Source organism: Parasteatoda tepidariorum, chromosome X1, assembly GCF_043381705.1.
Source record: "Parasteatoda tepidariorum isolate YZ-2023 chromosome X1, CAS_Ptep_4.0, whole genome shotgun sequence".
Classification (NCBI taxonomy): domain Eukaryota; kingdom Metazoa; phylum Arthropoda; class Arachnida; order Araneae; family Theridiidae; genus Parasteatoda; species Parasteatoda tepidariorum.
In genome coordinates this window covers 59555592-59573979 of record NC_092214.1, presented here as the reverse complement: position 1 = coordinate 59573979, position 18388 = coordinate 59555592, and the positions used below count along the sequence as shown (strand labels likewise).

Sequence of the window (18388 nt, the reverse complement as noted above, 5' to 3'; positions counted from 1 at the left end):
AAATTTAATAACGAAATAGGGAATTACTTGCTTACTTTTCCTTACTTATTTAAACACTAAGCATAATCATTACGTGAGAGCCATGGTGGCTCAGGAGATAGAGCACTCGCCTGTTAATGAGGTGCCCCGGGTTCGAATCCTAGCGATAGCTGGTCGATTTGAATTCCCCGCCCGGATCACACCGACCACATTGCTGACGTAAACAACCCTCAGTGGTAGACGGATAATGGGTTAGAGTCCCCTTGCCGTCAGGGTAATCATGGGAGGTTTCCGAGGTTTTTTCTCTCCATGTAATGCAAAATGAGGGTTAGTTCCATCAAAAAGTCCTCCAAAATTTCTCCCAAAACTTGATCTAGGAGTTCCCTTGTTTTCTGGATTGGATTCGAAATTACATGGCTACGAAGTTAAACACTGGTAGTCGAAAAATTCAAAATTGCGTCGGCTGTTCAGCAACGGTTATAAAACCATTACGGGACAAAGTCTTGAACTTCAGGGCAAGGTGGATGTTAACTTTTTAGGTGAAGTCTTCGTATTCAGAACTCTAAATGATAAAATGAATTTTAAAACTCTAAATTCCTACAGCTTAATTATTTTACCACTATTGTAAATTTATGACATACGTGGAAACTGCCCAAATTTATTTGGATTCATTAGTTTTTCCTTTAAAAATACTCACAGAAAAAGTTTGAAAACGGAATAAAATGCTATGTTCATTTTATAAACTCATTTCGAACTGTATCCAGAATTAAAAACTCAACAGCGCTTTATTTTCTGCTGTGCCATAAATCAGCTTGCAATAGATTTTTCAAATGATGCGTTTCGTTTGGAAACGCTATGTCAAGAAGATCATGTAGCAACTGGTTCGTAATAATAGTGGCGTCATTTCGGAAAAATATCAAACTCTAAAGGCAATGATAAATTAACTATATGTTAAAAATGTCGGAAAGGAAATTGGTTTATTGTTTGCGACAGAGAAAAAATAATGAATTTGATAGCTAATTTCTCAAAGAGGCTTTGCGTCTTATTTTTCATTAATATAATATTAATTTCAAATAATTCATAGTGTAAACATCAATATATGGGGAAAGTTAATTCATATAATTTTAATGTGTATTACTTCTCAGCTTATGTTAGCTGAATACACTGTTGGGATCAATTCATGTGTCTATAATTGAAAGAAATTAATTTTACTCTAATTGGAATATACTTGGTTGTACTTTCTATCGATAAAAGTATTTTAAATCTTAACTTATTGAAACGTCACCAAACCGTAGAACACCATAACCATTTTTCTTAAATCTGTAGAATGTAAATGATTCGCAATAAATTTTTCATGAAATTCAAACTTATTTTAAATACAATGCTTTTTGTCTTGAGGATGAAAATAAGGTTTAGAAAATATTAGATGGGGAGTCGTACTCGCACGCACACCGAATATAAGATATCTCTCCGAAATCTCGATTGACTTATATTATAATTAAATCAAAAACTGTGAAGAAAGTAAGTTTTTTAAAAATGTGTTTAATAGAAGCTTTATTAGTAGATGACAACAAATCAATACAAACAATTGCCAGCTTTAAGCGGGAACACCACAGTAGAAGCCTTTAAGAAAAGGATTTTTTAATGAATTTTTCAACGATTGGGATTAACTTAATAAATTTTTTTCTAAATGAACACATTTTAATCTTCATTTTATCATGTTGTACATACAAAAGTTGAAAAAATTAGTGTTGATATTATAGAGGGTCTATAACTTATTTTTTAAATTATCCATAACTTGCTATACTCGTAAGTTGAACAAAAATCATCCAAATTTGATTCCGTTTTAATTTTTTAGTAGTTTGATTTTTGATTTTTAAATCCCTTTTCTTGTAGATTTACCTTTGTAACACCTCATATTGTTTTTAGAGTAGCAATCAAAATTCTCCGTCATCTTCATTTAGAGCATATTCTTTGGCTGCTAGACCAACATTTATTTCTGGTTGTTACAAAACTATCAACAACCTAATACACATTTTATCATGTTGTAAATACTATTATTATAAATTCTACTATTTTTAAAACCCATTTATTGCCTTTTTCCAAGTCTGATTTCATACAAAAATAATCTTTTATTGAACCTTACGAATTAAAATGAAAATTTTCACTGATGTACGGCTTAGTCAAAATTTTCAACACTCATTACCTGAGAGGTAGGATCATGTGGGTAAGAAACTAGATACCTGTTTTGTAATTGCCTTAACTAAGGCAAAGTTACCATTAAGTTCTCTGTACTAATAAAAGTAATAAAATAGGTATTAAATATTTTAAGGGTATAGGTGATTTTGTTTTCCTCGAAAAAACAACAGTATAAAACTTTTTTAGACGTTCCATAATTTATCTGAAATTTAAGCTAATCTGAATTTTCTGTAGAAATTTAACATAAGCACAGACATTATTTAAGTGTAAATGCTTTTGTGAAACAGTAATAAAAATTTTAATAATCTAATTTTTGTCAGAACTGAAATTTGTAGAAGTGTCAATACTTTGTCTGCCACGCTCGATAAAAGTAATAAAAATCATGTCAATTGCTCGAAACAACTTTTAATGGGCAATCAAGCATGCATTTTTAAAGCTATACTAGCTTTAATAAATTATAAAACGTACTTTTTGAAAAAAATATATTAGCCAAAAAAATATAAAAGATTGACCAATAGTCAACAACTAGCAGGAATTAAAGCAATATGCCGTACTCAAAAGAATTATCAAGTTACAATATAAGCTTAACACGTTGAATGCCATGGAGGTCACCGGTGACCGGCACTGGGCTTGTTCGTAGAGCCACGGGGGTCACCAGTGACCGGCGACGCCAAAATTATTAGAAACACATAATTCGAGTAAATTTTTAATGCTTTTAATTTTTATATATTATTATCGTTACTAAAATGGTCTGAAGAAAACAATGCAATACATACTGAGAAAATCATTTTGGCCAGACGGGAGAGCCATATAAAATTAGCGCGTTAATAGGTTTATTAGAAGGTGAAATCAGCGAAATAATTTGATTTTAATAATTTTATCATGCATCAGATGAAATAATTTGAATAGATAAAACTGATTTTAAGACAAATCGTTGTATAAATAACTTTAAATAAAATAATTGAGTTTGCAGACGAAAACAGTTTAATAAATGAGTGTTATTTTCTGTTTTCAGTGAGGTTTCAAAATTTTACTTTAACTTAAGAAATTTAAATATCATCGATTATCTTTTTATACTTCATGGGCAATTACTCAGAATAAAACATAATATAAAATATACATTTTATCAAAATTTAATAATTTTTTAAATACCTTTAAACGTTGGAATTGTGGTTTAAAGAGCACAGTTATTGAAAAACTTGTGTCTAAACACTCATTTGCAAATTGTCTAAGACTCTTTGTTACGTAACGATTGCATATTAAACTTATTCTTAATTCCTGCATTACTTCAAATAAAACATTTTGTGTAATCCGACCATACTGTAGTGTTTTGTTTGTTGAACCCTTTAATTGATGCATATGTGAATACTATTTTCTTACATTAAATTTCTATACGTAAACTGTGATATTTCAAAATAAAAGTAGAGAAAAACAGCTTTTTAAGAATTTTTTTTATGCACTCGTATTGTTTGGAAATTTTTTTATGCAATTGAACCATACAAAAGTATTAAAAAAAAAGATTTTGATAAAACCAAAAACATGATACACCAGTATTAAGCATTTTCGATTTATTTCAAATAAAGATTTACAAACCTAAACTTATCATTAGCAATTTTAAATCATTTTTCATTCGAATATTTTATCATCTCAATTTTTTTTTTGTATTTTGCTCCTTATCATTAGTCTTCACAAAAAATTCTACAGTTAAAATTTCCTAAGACAATTTAGATTTAAAAATAACGTTTATATAATTAATTAATAACGTTCATATAATATTAATTTCAATTATATAACTAACAACTATATTTAAAATTTCGACATCACTTCAAGTTCCATGTTGGGAACATCAAGTACCACATAAATTTCAAGTTTCATCTAGAGTATCTCAAAAATTGAGCCAATTAATTTTTACCATTTATAAATATAACATTAATGGCTCATTTTTAAACAAGAAAGTAATTTAGATTCTGTTCACATTATCTTATTTTGTAACCATCGTTAAACAGTGGTCCCAAATTTTAGGCTTAAGACTACCAATGTCTTTCGTAGCCTTGTAATTTTGAACATAATCATAAAGCAAAGGAACAAATATTGTGTGAAATTTGTTTTTTTGATGGAACAAACCAACATTCGCATTACATGCAGTGGAAATTCACGAAAACCTTCCATGGTTAACCTGACGGCAAGGGGACTCTAAACCATGATACGTCTACCACGGAGGATACTTTACGTCAGCACTGTGGTTGCTGCGAGCCGGGTGCGGAATTCTTATGGACCAGCCATTCCTGGGATTCAAACCCGGTTAACTTCACTGGAACGCTCTATCCCCTGAGCCACCATGGTTCAGAGATTTTGTTATTGGAAAAAAGTGTAGATTTATTATTAGGGTCCTATAAGTTGTGCAAATAGGAGGTAAACTCCATAATTCATTGTCTGCATAATCGCTGAATATCACATTTTTATTTTTTTTTAAATTTCTTTATGGTTTGTCTTTGAATGCAATTACACCTTTTTCAATTCTGAGAATCCTTTTAACCACTTGTCTTATCATTTATTTATCTTTTATTTATCATTTATTACTTGTCTTATCATTATTTTGATTATTTTCCCTTCATCACAAAAGCTTCTGATCTAACTTCACTATATCTAAATTGAAATCTTGACTGTAATTCAAAAATAGCTTAGTTGTTTTCTGGATTATATATGCAACCTGTCCGTATAGTTTATTTAAAAAAAAATTGCTGCATAAGATACAGGGTATTATTACGGTTACAAAATGAAAGCTACAAAAACGAAAATTGTTTGAAAGAGTGCAATTGAATCTGTTTCAGATTGCTGCGAAACGTGACAAACAACTAGAAGAGGAAGTAATAGAATGGATTCAAGAAATCTTAGGAGAACAATTACCTAATGGACCATACGAAGAGGTCTTGAGAGATGGTGTTATCTTATGCAAGTAAGTGTGGTCACATTACATATTAAAGGCAACATTTCAACATTTTTAGCAGCTTAGCATTTGTAAAGAAAGCACACTTCAGCACATTTATTTAAGCTATTTTAAAACAATATTAATAAAATAAATAATGGAACTACAGTAAACTAAATGTTTATTTAAAAAAGAAAGTTATAAGTATTTGTAATGAAAAATACCGAAACGTATTTTCATTTTTATGATATTTCGAAAGATAATTTTTAACAAAAAAAATAATGAGTGAGTGGTATGGTATACAATTCTCATAACGCAAGCAATTAAAAGAATTAAAATAACACATAAATTTCTGTTATGATAAAAGCAATTTTTGTATTACGATTAATCGTCATCTTTTGTCTTTATTACTTTTGTTTGCGAACTTTCTCTAGTTTCTCGAGTCTTAAAAAAAGGTGAAAATATACTGCACATATTGGCACCAATTAGCAATTTTGTCCGGTGCCCTGGCACACTGAGTTTTTTTGATCTTACGTGTGTAGTGGGAACACTATGCTTTGAAAATTCAGTTTAACGGTGAAGCATATAATTGTGCACAATTGCTGCATGTTGTGAAACCTTATCCAATTTTTACCTGGCATTCTCTAAAAAGGACAGATTTTTTCAAAAATAAAAAGTGGTTGAACAGGTTTCTTTTTTTGTTGCCCAAAACAGTTCTATCATAATACATTATCGGGATACGAAGTCGAAGCATAGCTCCTTTTTAAGCTTAAGTAATGGCGAACAGAAAGAAATATTCGCTTCGTTTAAACAAGTATATACTACCACTTTTTATACATATTTTTCATGTGTTTTCAGCCTGAGCATCAATGGGTTAATAAGGTGTTGAACTTAACCATAGTATCGTGTAATCAGATTTTAGAGGGATTAGTTTGAAAGATAATGGAAAAAACTTGGCATAGTACATTAAGGTTGCGGAAAATTTAATCAATTAAAAATTTGTTCAAAATTTCAAAATTTCAACAATTTGGACATTTTTTTTTTCCCACACAAAACAGAAGAGTTTATAAAACATTGAGAATATGAACTTTTTAAGCTTTAAAGAATTAAAATTGGATGTATATAAAAAAAACAACTTTGCATTATTAGGAATTAATAATTACGGAAGGTAATTTGGATAGTTAATTTCATAGATATACGAGACGAGATTAAAAAAAATGGTTTTCTGAAAAAATTGGGATTAAAATACTTATATATGCTTCATAATACGCAATTCTATTATACACTTAATTCTTCCAAAACATTCCAAACTTCAAAAAACATTTTAAACACAATAGATTTTTCAACAAAAGAAAGCAAATGTTCAGAAAATGGATTATGTTTAGAATGGTGCTTCTCTTAGCATGCAAAATACTAAATTGGAGGTCGAAAATCCAATCATGAAGGTCAAGAAAATTCAAGTAACTATTTTCTCACTTCTCAATCAGTATGCCACTTATCGAATGAGCATCATCAAACCTTTGTCTACTCCTCTTGAACTTGACCTGGAAGTACAGAACTGTCTCCTCTTTGGAAAATCCCCAAAATCTACAACTAAAGAAAGTGTGCCAATGAGGAACTAGTGGATAACAATGTTGTGTCTTTTAGATTGTAGTGAAGGTGTTCTTCACAAAAAGACTCTTCAAGGTCAAACACTGAACTGATATCCTGAACATTTTTGGGAGTCAAGCAAACGACAGTTATGAGACATTGCCCTCAATGACACCTGCTGATGAAACTAAATATATATGCTACTAAGAAAATCAATTCTTTTTTTGAAAACCCTTGTTTGCCATATTAGAAAGCATTCCATATTCGAAAACAGTATAAGGTAGTTTTATATAAGTAATTAACAAGTAAACTGAAATAATAATTAACTAGTAAACAGAAATAATAATTAACTAGTAAACTGAAATAATAATTAACTAGTAAACTGAAATAATAATTAACTAGTAAACTGAAATAATAATTAACTAGTAAACTGAATTTTTCTAATTTATTCCAACATTTATGTTTTAGAAATAATTATTAATTTTAATAGATGTATCTTAAAGTACTTATTTAAGATTCTAAGATTTAATAGATGAATCTTAAAGTACTTACTAAGATATGCTTCTAAGAAAATCAATTCTTGTTTTGATAACCCTTGTTTGCCATTTATAATTGGAAAGCATTCCATATTCGAAAATAGTGTAAGGTTGTTTTATGAAAGTAATTAACTAGTAAACTGAAAGAATAATTAACTAGTAAACTGAATTTTTCTAATTTATTCCAACATTTATGTTTTAGAAATAATTATTAGTTTTAATAGATGAATCTTAAAGTACTTATTTTAAGAAATTGTGGATCCCTTAAGTCTTAGAACTATGCACATGGTTAAAACAACCTTATTGAGAGGACATAGTATAAGGTACTACTGCTTGTGGAACTAATGTTTTATAAATTAATTTGGGACATTCAATCTAAATAACGTTTAAATCTGTTGTTCCAACAGGAAACATACTTGTGTAAATTTTTCTTTCATGTCTGATTTTATTACCAATTTGATCATTAAAATAACTTGGGATCTAAACTGTGAATAATTCTTCTTGAAATCTGTTACAGTTCCTTAAAAATAACTTAAGGAAAAAGAGGGATTAGAAACCAAATTATCACGAGAAGAATTATTTATAAGTAGAAACTTTGAAAAATCACGAGTTTCACAAATTCTTTTTTGCGTGACTTAGTTTATAACACCGTTTGATTTCTTTACTTTGATTATACGATGTAATTTACATTTCTTTCAAATGGTCAGATGAGCAGGTGGAGAAAAGTCCTGTGAGTCTTACAGTTTTACGCTACTAATTAAAAAAATAATGATATTAACGTAATTGGAATCTTAGAAGCATATGTTGAAACAATTAACTTTATTAACACGGTTTAAATTATTTTTTGTTAATATGTTTTCTTAAAAGTAACAATTCCTGCAAATAAAGCAATTTTTTTATCTACACATATTTATTAATTTCGAATACATTAAATCTAAAGCTATGTATTTCAATATATTTCGATTTCACGTTATGTATAGATTTTTATGATTAGGTTATCGAGTTATAGATTTAATATGCTATAACTAAATAACTCTACAACAAACCATAAATTAACTGTCTTAAAATAAGCATTTTTATTTTCAAATAAGTTAGTTAGTTTCAGTAATATATTAACGTTATAAGCTCAAAGAATTTATTTCGTTTACTTTTTCCCTTCAGCTCAAATTTTGGTTAAAACAAAGATACCAATGTTTTTTGAGTAAAGGGTGTATTGTTTTATAATAAAGTATGTTAATTTTTATTTATGGGCATCTTATGTTTCTAACTACTTTCAAAATTTAACTCATTTATGCCAAGCCACAAAAAGTGGTTAATATATGAAAATCACTTATATATGTAAAAAGTAGTAAAGCATTTATTTATACCAATGTGGTATTCCTTACCTACCACTATAGCTTTAGATAAGGAACTTGGCACTTGAATTCAAGTATTTATATTATCAATGTGTTATGGTGGGTAGACCTTTCTATTTTCTGAAAAATTAATGCTAATAATCAAGCACTGAGCTACGATGACTTAGGCGATAAAGCTCTCGTGTCACAAAGATGACTGTTCGATACTAATTCTGCTCCCATATCACGCAGTGCAAATGTAAAACATCCTCAGTGGTAGACGGAACATAGGTAAGAATCCATTTAAAGTCGAGCTAACTGCGTGAGGTTTCCGTGGTTATCCTCTTCGTAGAACGCAAATGCAGGTTAGCTCCATCAAAAAGTCCTCTACGAAAGCCAATACGGAGGAATATAATATGAAGTTGAACATTGATGACCATTGACCAAAAATGAATAGACTGTTCAACGCCAGTTTTAAAATAAGCACTTGTGCTACCACTTTCTTTTTCTTTTGAAAAACGAAACCATCCTATTAAAAGACGCAAATAAACTAAATATATTGACCTTAAAATTGTTTCATTTAAAATTGTTTCATTTAGGTTGATGAATCAACTGTCCCCTGGAATCATAAAGAAAATCAACACACAAGGTGGTCAGTTTAAAATGATGGAAAACATAAACAAATTTCANAATACGGAGGAATATAATATGAAGTTGAACATTGATGACCATTGACCAAAAATGGATAGACTGTTCAACGCCAGTTTTAAAATAAACACTTGTGCTACCATTTTCTTTTTCTTTTGAAAAACGAAACCATCCTATTAAAAGACGCAAATAAACTCACTTTCAAAATTGTTTTATTTAGGTTGATGAATCAACTGTCACCTGGAATCATAAAGAAAATCAACACACAAGGTGGTCAGTTTAAAATGATGGAAAACATAAACAAATTTCAAGAGGCAGCAAAGAAATATGGAGTGACTGAAATAGATGTTTTCCAAACTGTTGATCTCTGGGAGAGGAGAAACATTCCTCAGGTGACACAATGCATAATGTCACTGGGCAGAGCGGTAAGTTGGCTTCAATTTCTGTCAATCAGTTTTATAAAATGAATGCACCATGCGTGCGATAGGATTACTAATAATGCTAACAGGTTGGCGAGTTCCAGCAATAACGTCGCCGTAGTAATAAAAAGGTAACCTAAACTGGTCACATTTGGCTTCTAGTCTTATTTTCTATTAAATTCCACGCATACCGGGTATCCGAAAAATGTACAATCTGAAAACTCTATTAAAATAAAATAAAAAGGGGTATATATGGATTGCTGCTTAAAAAATGAGATATTTTTTCTCACCAAATTTCACAATTTGCAACAAAGATCGTCAATAGATGGCTCTACTCTCTGGTAAAACTATAAAACAATGATTTTTGCAAAACTTCAAACCATTATAACTGAAGGTAGGTAGGTACTTTATTTACGTCGCATTGGAGCTGCGCAATGGGCTATTGGCGACGGTCTGGAAAACGTCCCTGAAGAAGATCTGAAGACATGCCATCGCGAATTTGATTCTCTGCAGAGAGGATGGCTCCCCTGGTTTGGTAGCCAGACGACCTGGGTGCGAAGTCGAGCACTTCACGGTGGAACAGTTTAACGAGGATCGATACCGCGCACCCTTCGCCCCTACGCAGTTTGATCGAAGTGGTCACCCAGCCGCTTAGTAGCTACCTTAAATATATAAAGCTTAGTTTCACCCTAAAGCTGCATCACGTTGTTGATACAAATGGTGATTATTTTGAAATCCTTGCTTTAAATTCTTTTTCTTCTTTTTTTTCAGTGCTAAGTGTAATCTTGTTGAACTTAGTGACTAATTTTGAGCCTCGGTTAGAATGAATGAACCTGGTTCGTTTAGCAGAACGCAGGAAACCGTTGAAAGTGTTGTACCACGAGTACCTCGGAACAGTGAAAGTTTTTTTGCCATGTAGAGGAAGAATTTTGCACTCAGCATATGTAATTGATACCTGTAACAACACTTACAATCCGTTAAGTCGGTTACTTTTTCAGGCTTTCCAGTCTTGGGCTAGAGAAATTTTCCTGTTTTTTTTTAATTGAGTATTTTTTTTTCAATCAATTCCATCTGAAAAGAAAACCTTATATTATCAAATTCGGCTTATATTATTAAATGCAAATACTTTAAGTCAGATACAAAAATTACTTTTTTTAAAAATTTGGCTTTATAAGTCTAACAAAATAAAAATTTCTCGTTGCACAATGGACAGACAAAAAAAAAGGACCATCTTGAATAACTTTTGATCTAATGATCGGATCTTCACGATCTAGGACTCATTCTTGATGGTTCGATGGAGTGACCTCCAATATGCAAATTAATAAGTGCAGGCGATATTTTAAGTTACGAAATCATACACATAAACGTATTTTCTCAGAATAAACATACCTTTTTTTTCTACTGATTAGAATTTCCGACCCCCAAAATGTAGGGCTAACCGCAATCTGTAAAATATGGTCCTCATAGTTTGGTCTGAAGAGCGGTCCAAAGTTTGGATCCCTTAATGTTAATTTTACTTTCTGTGTATTTTGCTGCATCTCGAAAAATTTCCAAAGCGAATGGAAAAAATTTTGTACACAATAATAAAATGCGATAATACAAATATAATTCCATGCAAAAAAATAAATTTTTGTAAATATTCACTATTTTTTATTATTTTATAAAACAATAGTCGAAATAATTTTGAATTGTAAGGTACAATTTTTTTTTACATCATTTTGAAGTATGTAATTTTACATGGCAAAATACAAAATTTGAGCAAAATCGGTTGAATAGTTCCTGAGAAATCGAATTTTAAGAAGTCGTACATTTAAAATTCGATTTCTCAAGGACTATTCAGTCAATTTCGTTAAAACCTTGTTTTTTGCCTTGTAAGATTCCATACTTTATAACGATGCAAAAAATTTATACCTTACAATTCAAAATATTTTTTGATTATTTTATAAAATAAAAGATAATAAATATTTAGTAAAATTTATTTTTTGCTTGAAATTATTGTAATTGTGTGCAAAGATTTCTCAATTCGTTGAAAAACTTTTCGATATATGGCGAAATAAAAGTAAAATTAACATTATGGGTTCCAAAATTTGGATAGCTCTCTTGATCAAACTATGGGGACCATATTTCCCAGATTGCGGTATGTTTATAAAAAAGCGGTATGTTATTCAGAGAAAGTACGTTTTTGTGTCTGATTTCGTAACTTGAATTGTCGTCGGCGATAATTTATTAGCATATTTGAAGTCAACCCCTCCAACTATTGAAAATGAATCTTAAAGTTTGCGTGATTGTGTTCGCTATTCCGATATTGAATTAGGTTTAAATTATAACTCTTTCCCATTACATTATTTTTATCTAGAAAACAGACAGATATGATGAATATTGTGAGTTACAAAATAAAACTCAAAACTTGAGCAATTTTTTAGAGTATTGAGAAAACTGCAGATATTTTAGCTTGTATTTTTATGGGGTTTAAAATGCTTGGGTTTTTTTTTTAAATTTTAATCAATTCAGAATTTTTCCCTCTCTCCTCTTTGGGCTCATGTAAACTATGAAATTTAAATAATAAGAAAATGAGCATAGTGGGTTTCATTATTTGACAGTGTATTTCAAGTTATGAAACTGAGTTTTTTGTGATTTTTCACAGAGTTATGAGTATTAAAGTTTTTTCAAACGAATAATACCACTCCCTACAGCTGCGGAAAGAAATTTCTGTTTAAGTGGTTGAAAATTTAGCGTAATAAAACAAACGTTACAAAATTCATTACTCAGTATGCTTAAAAATCAAAGTTTTACTGCCAATGGCTATGATAGATGATGGATAGAACGTTCGCCTTTTAATGAGGTGAGCCAGATTCGAATCCCAGCGGAGACTGATTAATTCAAATTCGCTCCCGGTTCTCACTGACCACAGTGCTGACGTAAAATATCCTCAGTTGTTGACGGATCATGGAGGTTTTCATGGTTTTTCCTCTCCATGTAACGCAAATGTGGGTTAGTTCCATCAAAAAAATCTTCCATAATGGCTAGTTTGCCCCAATATTTTATCCAGGAGTTCCCTCGTCTTCTGAGTAGTGCTCAAAACTATAAGACTACAGATATGGACATTGGCAGTTGTAAACTCAGAATCAGGTCTGCTGTTCAACGCCGATTGTAAAATAAAATTACCCCAATACATTTTAAGGAGGAAAGAAATTATTAAAATTAAAAATTTTGCTAAGCAAAAATTAGTTATATGTAATCATTTAGCTAAATAGTTGTAGTTTTAATTCTGTATGGATTGATGAATATTTCAAGCTACTAGAACTTGAAACCTGTTTATTGTAACCGTGTCAGTTTATCAAAGTCATCGCAGATTTGGACATTGGTAGTCGTAGACTCAAAATTAAGTCGGCTGTTTAACGCCGGTAATAAAATATAATATTAATACACAATGTGAGGTCCTAATGGCAAATTATTGTCATTTATTATATACACAGTGGTCTGAAACAAAACAAAAGTTGACTAAAAGTGTAAAACGCTTTAATGATCTGTTTCTAATTACGAATATGACGTGAGATTTTTAAAATTCAATGAGCTCAATCCAAAATATCAATTGAAAATTCAGGATTCATAATTGCTACTATAATGTTTGAACTGCGAAAACATTTGGGATTGGAAATTAAATACTATATAGAAACTGAACCAAACACTGTTATTTCAAAATATTCCGTGCAACATTATAAATTTACTTATTGTGCTATATATGCTAAACAATCAAATATATTACGATAGTATTTAAAAACTAATGCCATTTTCTTTTTTTGCTTCCCAAGATAGCATAATATTCTCCTATTTCCTTAGTCAGCTAGAAATTTTTTTTTCTGAAAGCTATTATATATATATTTCTACTATGTGCTGAACAAGAAACAAAATTTATTATTTAGATTTGATACAATTATTCTAATGGCAGGTTGCAAACTTTCGATTTTTTTTTTATCTAGAATAAATCTTTAAAATAAGTTATGAATCGAATCATTCGATCACTATTTGAAATACATTATTTTTTACAAAATCATTAAAGCCTTAATTTTTTCAGGAAAAGGTTGAATACTTACAACATAAAGAAAAAAAACATGTATTTTTTCAGATTAACTATTGTTTTCTATCAATTTTAATATCAATTAAATTATCCGCTCACCCCTCTGTTTTTAAATATATTAATGATTTACCAGCACCAATGAAACACTCAAGTCAAATGCACGGGGTGTATTTTTTAAATTTTTATTTTTAATATTTTTTTGGTGTAAATATGCTCAGCTGATTTTTTTTTCATTGTATTTACCTCTCTTTACAAGAATAGTGCAATTTTAGAAAGGAGACAAACACTTTTGAATTTAACGAAGTTTCTATAAATTGAATTACATGCTTTTAAAAAATCTATAAGAACAAGTAAAATACAATTTTTACGTATTCTACTTGTATATTTGCAGTCGTTAAATACAATGCTTTAACAATTTTGAAAAACATTTTGCTTTCAAAAATTAATTTTGTTGTCAAAATATTCAACAACAAAAAAATAATGTTAGTTCAAGATAATAAAAAGAACTAAACTAAAATCGGCTTGTTACTTAAGTTGGAAATAGTTGATACAAAATATTTTCTTTGTGATTATACTGTTCAACGAACATTTTTAATAACTTTTCTATATTTAGTCAGATGTTTTTCCAATCTCTGTGCGCCCTCTGTCGATTAATTGTAACTAAGTTTAACAACATAAATATAATTTTTGAGTCAAACGCCAGCAGAAGTTTTTTAATATTGCATTTTTACTCATTTCATTTTTCACTGTTTGAACATTTCTCTACAAGCATAACGTAATTTCAAAACTGTCATGTGCGGCCAACATAAATGTATTCAACAATGTTTCTAAAATATCAATAATTGAGACATATATTTTTAAAACGTCTATATGAGCAAGTAAAATACAATTTTTACTCTACATGAAAATTTGCGTTTATTAAAGACAAAATTTTAATAAGATAAAAAGAATTGCCTAAGATTAGTTTTGCTGTTAACATTTCCAAAAAATTTTAACGTCTACTTTTTTATTAGTTCGCCATGCTAAAAAAGTACCGTCAGATGGGGTGAATTTGTGCAAACTGTCATTTTTTCAATTATTAACATTATAATAATTAAAAACAAAAAATTATGTATGATTTGTTATCTCAATTGATAAGGCTTTTAAAGTACATGGTGTTTATAAAGTCCCGGACCCATTTTGATGTTTAATAACTCATAAAATAATAAAGATAGATTAAAATTAATAACATAAATGGTTAGATAGACTCAAAAAGTTTCATGACCCTTGTCAATGAACTTCCACGTTTGCACCCTTCGTCGCACGGAGAATATCAAGTCGATAGTCAATTTCACGCCAGGTAGCGGCAAGCATGTCGGCATCCACAGAGGCTATTGCGGTTGTAATTCTGGCTTTTAGGTCATCAATGTTCGACACGATCCTCCTGTAAACATTGTCCTTTATAAATCCCCAAAGAAAAAAGTCCAGCGGCGTTATATCCGGTGATCTGGGTGGCCAAGGAATTGGATCTCCTCGCCCAATCCATCTTCCTAGAAAATGGTCATTCTAAGAACTACGAACGATGATACCCCAATGAGGTGGTGCACCATCTTGTTGCAAAAAGACATGTCGCTGAAGCTCTTCTAGTTGTGGAAATACGAAGGTATCATCGAATACGAAGGTATATGTGGGTATTATCTACCTGGCGTAAAATTGACTATCGACTTGATATTCTCCGTGCGACAAAGGGGGCACACGTGAAAGTTCATTGACAAGGGTCTTTTTGAGTCTATCTAACAATTTATGTTATTAATTTTAATCTATCTTTATTATTTTATGAGTTATTAAACATCAAAATGGGTCCGGGACTTTATAAACATCCTGTATAACCTACCTTCCTGGTCAAGATAACGAACTTCTTCAACCAAGCAGACTTTCCAACCTCCGATTTTGCGACGTTAAGAAATTTGAAACTGTTTATAACTTGAGCTCACAATTTTCCAAAACCGATGATGTTTACATTGCCAGTTCTTGGTAAATCATTAGTTCGTTATGTTGACAACTCATATCAGTTGATAACGGGCTTTAAAAAATACCCCTAGATGGCACGACGCAAAAATTGAAAAAAATGGCAGTTTGCACAAAGTCACCTCCAGTTGCACAAAGTCATCCCTCGCTTCACAAAGTCACCCCATCTGACAGTTATAAGCTCAGCCTGTTATTTAAGTAAAAAAAGAAACATAAATTTTTTCTTTATAATTACATTGCGCTATATACATCAAAAAGTAGTTATTTTATTTTATAACCGTCGTTGAACAGCTGACCCAATTTTTGAGTTTACGACTACTTGTGTAACTCCGAAGTATTGTAATTTGAACCCAATACAGAATACCCAGAAAACTCCCGGATCAAGTATAGGAAGAAATTTGCCTTCATAGGGGACTTTTTTGATGGAACTAATTCACATTTGCGTAACAAGGAGAGGAAAACTACGAAAATCTCCCAAGGTTAGCCTGACGACAAGGGGACTCTAACCCATGATCCGACTACCACTGAGGACATTTTACGTCAGCACTGTGGTCGATGCAAATCGGATGTGGAATTCGTATCGATCGGACACGGCTGGAACTCGAACCAGGTTCACCTCATTGGAAGGCGAACGCTCTATCCTCTGATCCACAGCGACTCAAAAAGTAGTTATAATCAAGAAACAAATTAAATGTTTTATTTTTTAATTTAGATACCATTTTTACGATTTGGCCAATGTGTGCCGCCTCCTCAGCCGCTGTGTCAATCAGTTTTTGTACAATCATAATTTAGACAGAACATTAATACTAATTGTAGTCTATGTTATTTAGCGACATCAATCTGAGTAAATCAATAAACAAATCGCCACTTACTTAAGGAATCATTAAATAAGTAGCTGAATCAACTCACTAAATAACACTGAATCACTAAGTCAGAAAATCACAAACCGCACTATGTCCAAAAGTTAAAGAATAAACTCATTTTTGAGGAGAATTCAAGAACTAATGAGCTTTTATATAAAAGACATTAAATTATAACAAAAACAGTAACAAAAAGGTAAGAGCATGAACTTTGAGATCTTGATTTAATAGGCATCCCAGTAAGATAGTCCGAAAATAATGTAGGAAAATGACGTGGATTTTAATATGGTGTGGGGCACCGATAATAAAGTTATCACAATGAACTCTCGTGTTCTTTACTTAACTCATTACGTCCTGAAATAATTCATCTCGTTCCATTAAAGATGTTCTTAGCTCCGGAAGGTTACTGGAAATGTATGGCATGCTGAATATTCTCTGTCATAAGCACCTCGGACAGTATCTGTAGTATTTAAATTTCGTAATCTAAGTGGCATCAGCTTCAAGATAATCAGCAAATCGGACGCGAATTGTCATCTATAAAAATAAACTGGAGACCTACAGCACCTCTGAACATCTTGTACAGTACTTTAAGATCTCGGCCGTATACCTCAGAAAAGTCCAAATGTCTTCCCGCCAAATGGTCACCTGATTACAGGTGTGCCAGCCAGAATTTGTGCATGAAACATTAACTCTGACACAGTTGCAAAACATCTCCTGTATTTTCTCCTTTGATGAACCCTGATTCAGTCTGAACAATGATTCTCAACGCATTCACGTATGTAGAGATTATGAACCCAACCGGAAATGAACTGTCAAGGAGGTAGATTTCTAATGATGTCTATTGGAGTGGTGTTAACCAGCAAAAACCTTCGAATTTTTCTAAGGAAGTACTCTGACTTCTCTAGGGCAAAGTGCTTCGATCTTTGAACCCCATCCATTCCAACTTGAAATGGACTGCAAAGGAGTTCGATTTATAACGGTCTCAACTAGCGAGACATGAACCAGCAAAAACTTGTCGAAACTTGTAGTACTTTGACTCCTCTAAGGCAAAGGGCTGAGATCTTTGAACCCTACGTAAAATTAGTAATCCGATTTCGATATCCAGTTAATTTTTATGGATAACAACGCGCATCCACACAGGGCTGGGTGGGTTGAGAAATCCTCAAAGCCGAAGATAATCAGATACCAGCCAGGCCTCCAAGCCTGAATCCTATTGAGCTTTTATGGATCCAAGACGTTTGTCAAAATTATATACAGTATGGGATTTTGTTGTGAAAACTGATACCTCATATTAGAAACTTCTCAATTATCATTTTGCTACATAATTTTTGGATTATCTTGCTGTAATACTCATAAATACGTGATCTTGAGTTCGTGTCATCAACTTTTTATAATCGTTTTTGTGATATTTTAATGCATTTTCATGGAACACTATTCCTTAAGATCTCGAGAGTGAATTTTTTCCCTTACTTTTGGGTACGACTGTAGTTAGAGCATTAACCTACTAAATTTCTAACAAAATAAAACCTTAATTCACTTTTAATATAGTCATTTTGGTCAAATCACTTGAGTATTAGCTATTAGTAGTCACGAGCATGTCGACTCTTCCTTTTTTAAAGGATATTTACCAACCTGATGAACTTGAACTTGACTTAGAACTTGAATTTTAATTCAGATTCATTTCAAAATATCTATATTGTAATTTTTAAAAACCTTAATTTTGCAGACAGAGTCATTTGTATCGAACATGGTCTTAAAAATCAAACTTATTTTTAGGTAATAATCTAAATGAATTTTGTTTTCTGAATCAAT

General features: G+C 31.2%; 1 protein-coding gene and 1 long non-coding RNA gene across 2 annotated transcripts in view; one reads left to right on the top strand and one right to left on the bottom strand.

The window, feature by feature from the left end:
• LOC139427041 (uncharacterized) overlaps positions 1–18388 on the bottom strand; it is a 50571-nt gene that overhangs the window by 19920 nt on the left and 12263 nt on the right. Inside the window, exons 2-3 of the long non-coding RNA XR_011638188.1 lie at positions 10603–10702; positions 6581–6697 (exon numbers count right to left, since the gene is read on the bottom strand). This is a non-coding gene — a long non-coding RNA (uncharacterized lncRNA). The remainder of the gene's footprint in view (positions 1–6580; positions 6698–10602; positions 10703–18388) is intronic.
• The window catches only part of LOC107440649 (muscle-specific protein 20), a 32965-nt gene that overhangs the window by 12604 nt on the left and 1973 nt on the right, over positions 1–18388 (top strand). Inside the window, exons 2-3 of the mRNA XM_043039057.2 lie at positions 5010–5134; positions 9433–9637. Of these exons, the coding sequence (XP_042894991.1) occupies positions 5010–5134; positions 9433–9637 (330 nt within the window). The remainder of the gene's footprint in view (positions 1–5009; positions 5135–9432; positions 9638–18388) is intronic.